The sequence below is a fragment of the Lucilia cuprina genome, chromosome 5 (genome assembly GCF_022045245.1).
Source record: "Lucilia cuprina isolate Lc7/37 chromosome 5, ASM2204524v1, whole genome shotgun sequence".
Lineage (NCBI taxonomy): Eukaryota > Metazoa > Arthropoda > Insecta > Diptera > Calliphoridae > Lucilia > Lucilia cuprina.
The window spans coordinates 37,089,214-37,091,528 of record NC_060953.1 but is presented as its reverse complement, the minus strand read 5'-3'; the positions used below and the strand labels follow the sequence as shown (position 1 = coordinate 37,091,528).

The following is a 2,315-nucleotide window of genomic DNA, read 5'->3' as shown; positions in this document are numbered from 1 at the left end:
AAACATCGTTTCATAAACATAACAAATTAAAATCCTTCAATTTCCATAAATTTAAATATTTGATATCCTGTTATGCTACACATGCACACACATATACATTATTTAGTAACCTAGTATATGTTTTGCAGGGTTATAAGGGTAAAAGTATTTAAAATAAAAACTAAAAGTTGAACAAAAAAAAAAGAAAACTTTTTAAAATTTCATTTCATTTTGCTTGCACTTTGCATTAAGGATGCGTGCCAAGGCAGTGGTAGTAAAAAGGATAAAATATTTTCATTGTTAGTTGTTTGTATGTTTGTTTTTTTTTTATCTTATACATAAATAATTTTCAATATATACTTAACAATATATTTATAAAAAAAAACTTATAATAAAAAAGGGAAAATAAATAATAATTTAAAAAGTTTTTTAGTGTTTCTTGTTCATTAACAAAATTTATAAAAAATCTTTTTATCTTAATGGGAGAAGGTTATTAATAGTTAATAACAGTGCTTAATATTAAAGTTTTTGTAATATATTTTAAAAATGTTTAATATTTACTTTCATTTAGAGTATTAACATTGCAATAACTATAAATTGAGTAGTTTTTTTGGGGGTTTGGAAAGCTATTTTATAATTTATTTTTTATAAAAAAAAAAATCACACACAGATACAAATTTTATTTTTTTTTTCACTATTTTATTGGTATTTTATTAAAAAAATAATTATTATAAAATATTGTTGTTAACATTTATACTACTTACTAAAATTGTTGTTGTTGTTGATTTTTCTATGCACTTAAATTTTAGAATTTTGATTTAAAAACTTTTTATGCTTTCCTTAAATTCTTAAAGAATTAAAAAACATTACTGCGTCTTTTGATTTGACTATCCTAAGATTTTTTGCCCTCAGCTCCGGAGGGACTTTTGCTGGCACGCGTTTTCTTTAGAAGAAAACATGTAAGAAATTCAATGGATGAGGTGACTTTTTGCAAACTCTCCTCGGAAGAAGAATTATTGCCTTCGAGGCATTTGCTGTGCAAACGATAGCTCATGTTGGGCTTTGTTTCTTTGGCTTTGGAGGCAGTTGCTGCTGTGGAACTCCTCGGTGGTAGGGGTGGCGGTTTTGATGTAGATGTTGATGCTGATGTCGATAAAGCTGTGGCTGACGAAGTGCTCGGCTCAGCATGGCGATAATAATCTTTGCTGCACTTCTTCGATATGTTATACAATTGTAAGGAATTGTCAATAATATCATCCTTTTCATGATTCGAATTTAAAGCAGAAACATATTTTTGAGCTGCTGCACTGGCCAAACCACTGTCATTATCATGTTTTGGATTATCACGATCTTCATTGTCCTCTTCATCACCTTCAGCTGGGGATTGTAGATTATTTTGTGGTTCTCCATAGTAGCGATAGGTGGAACGATAGCGTGAATGATGACGTCCCTGCTCCTGTTCCATCCATTCGGTGCTGGCTGGCAAAGAAAGCTGTATGGTTGGCGTGCGATAATATTGTCTATGTGGATGGAAACCCAAACCAAAATCATCCATATAATTTTGTGAGTTAAGGTTGTCTAGCTCGTCGGCTACACTAAGGAGAAAGGGTAACGTTGACATGGTTTCCTTTTGTAGGGTTTGTCTGTAATTAGGATTTCCTCCAATTTTTACAAAATTTATGTTTAACTTTAAAACAAAAAGAAAACTCCAAAACGTCTTCTTTCAAAACAAGTCTTTTAACAAAAAATTTATGTAAATATTTCGCATTAACGATTATATCTTCACTTTCATTTAACTTTTATTATAATTTTCTTTTCTAGTCAAAAATTTTCTTTTTTTTCTTATAATTTTCTTCAACATGTATTTAATATACACATACTATATGTTGATAGAAAAAGGACATGCACAATCATACACATACACTTAATATTTTCCACTGATAGTTGCACTAAATTTTTATTTTGTTAACTGTTTTTTTTTTTCATTTATTTTTTCCACCGTCAGTTTTGGTCGGTTTTCAACCGTAAACGGTCTTAACACTTCGGTATTTTTTCATAGACTAAAATTGCATTTTTATGCAAAAAATCAGTAGGTATAGAAAGAAAGACTGGACAAAAAAGGAAGAGTAGAAAAACTTTTTTTTGTTTTGTATTTTATTCGGAATTTACCGTTATGTGTACTGTGAATCTATAGAATTTAGTTGTTGTTGGCTGTTGTTTGTATTTGTTAATGGTATTTTATTTCTTAGTATTTGATGTTTGTTTACATTTTCCTGGAACTCTCACAGTTAGGATTTCTCTTTTACTCACCATCTGGGATACTCATTTTGTTAGTG

The 2,315-nt window shown here is 29.4% G+C and overlaps 1 protein-coding gene across 1 annotated transcript; it reads right to left on the bottom strand.

Moving 5' to 3' along the window:
* Positions 1 to 770: 770 nt before the first annotated feature.
* LOC111687189 lies at positions 771 to 2,085 on the bottom strand. The gene has a single exon (XM_023449613.2). The coding sequence runs from the start codon at positions 1,598 to 1,600 to the stop codon at positions 872 to 874; it is 729 nt and encodes a 242-aa protein (XP_023305381.2). The 5' UTR covers positions 1,601 to 2,085; the 3' UTR covers positions 771 to 871.
* Between the last annotated feature and the right edge of the window lie 230 nt (positions 2,086 to 2,315).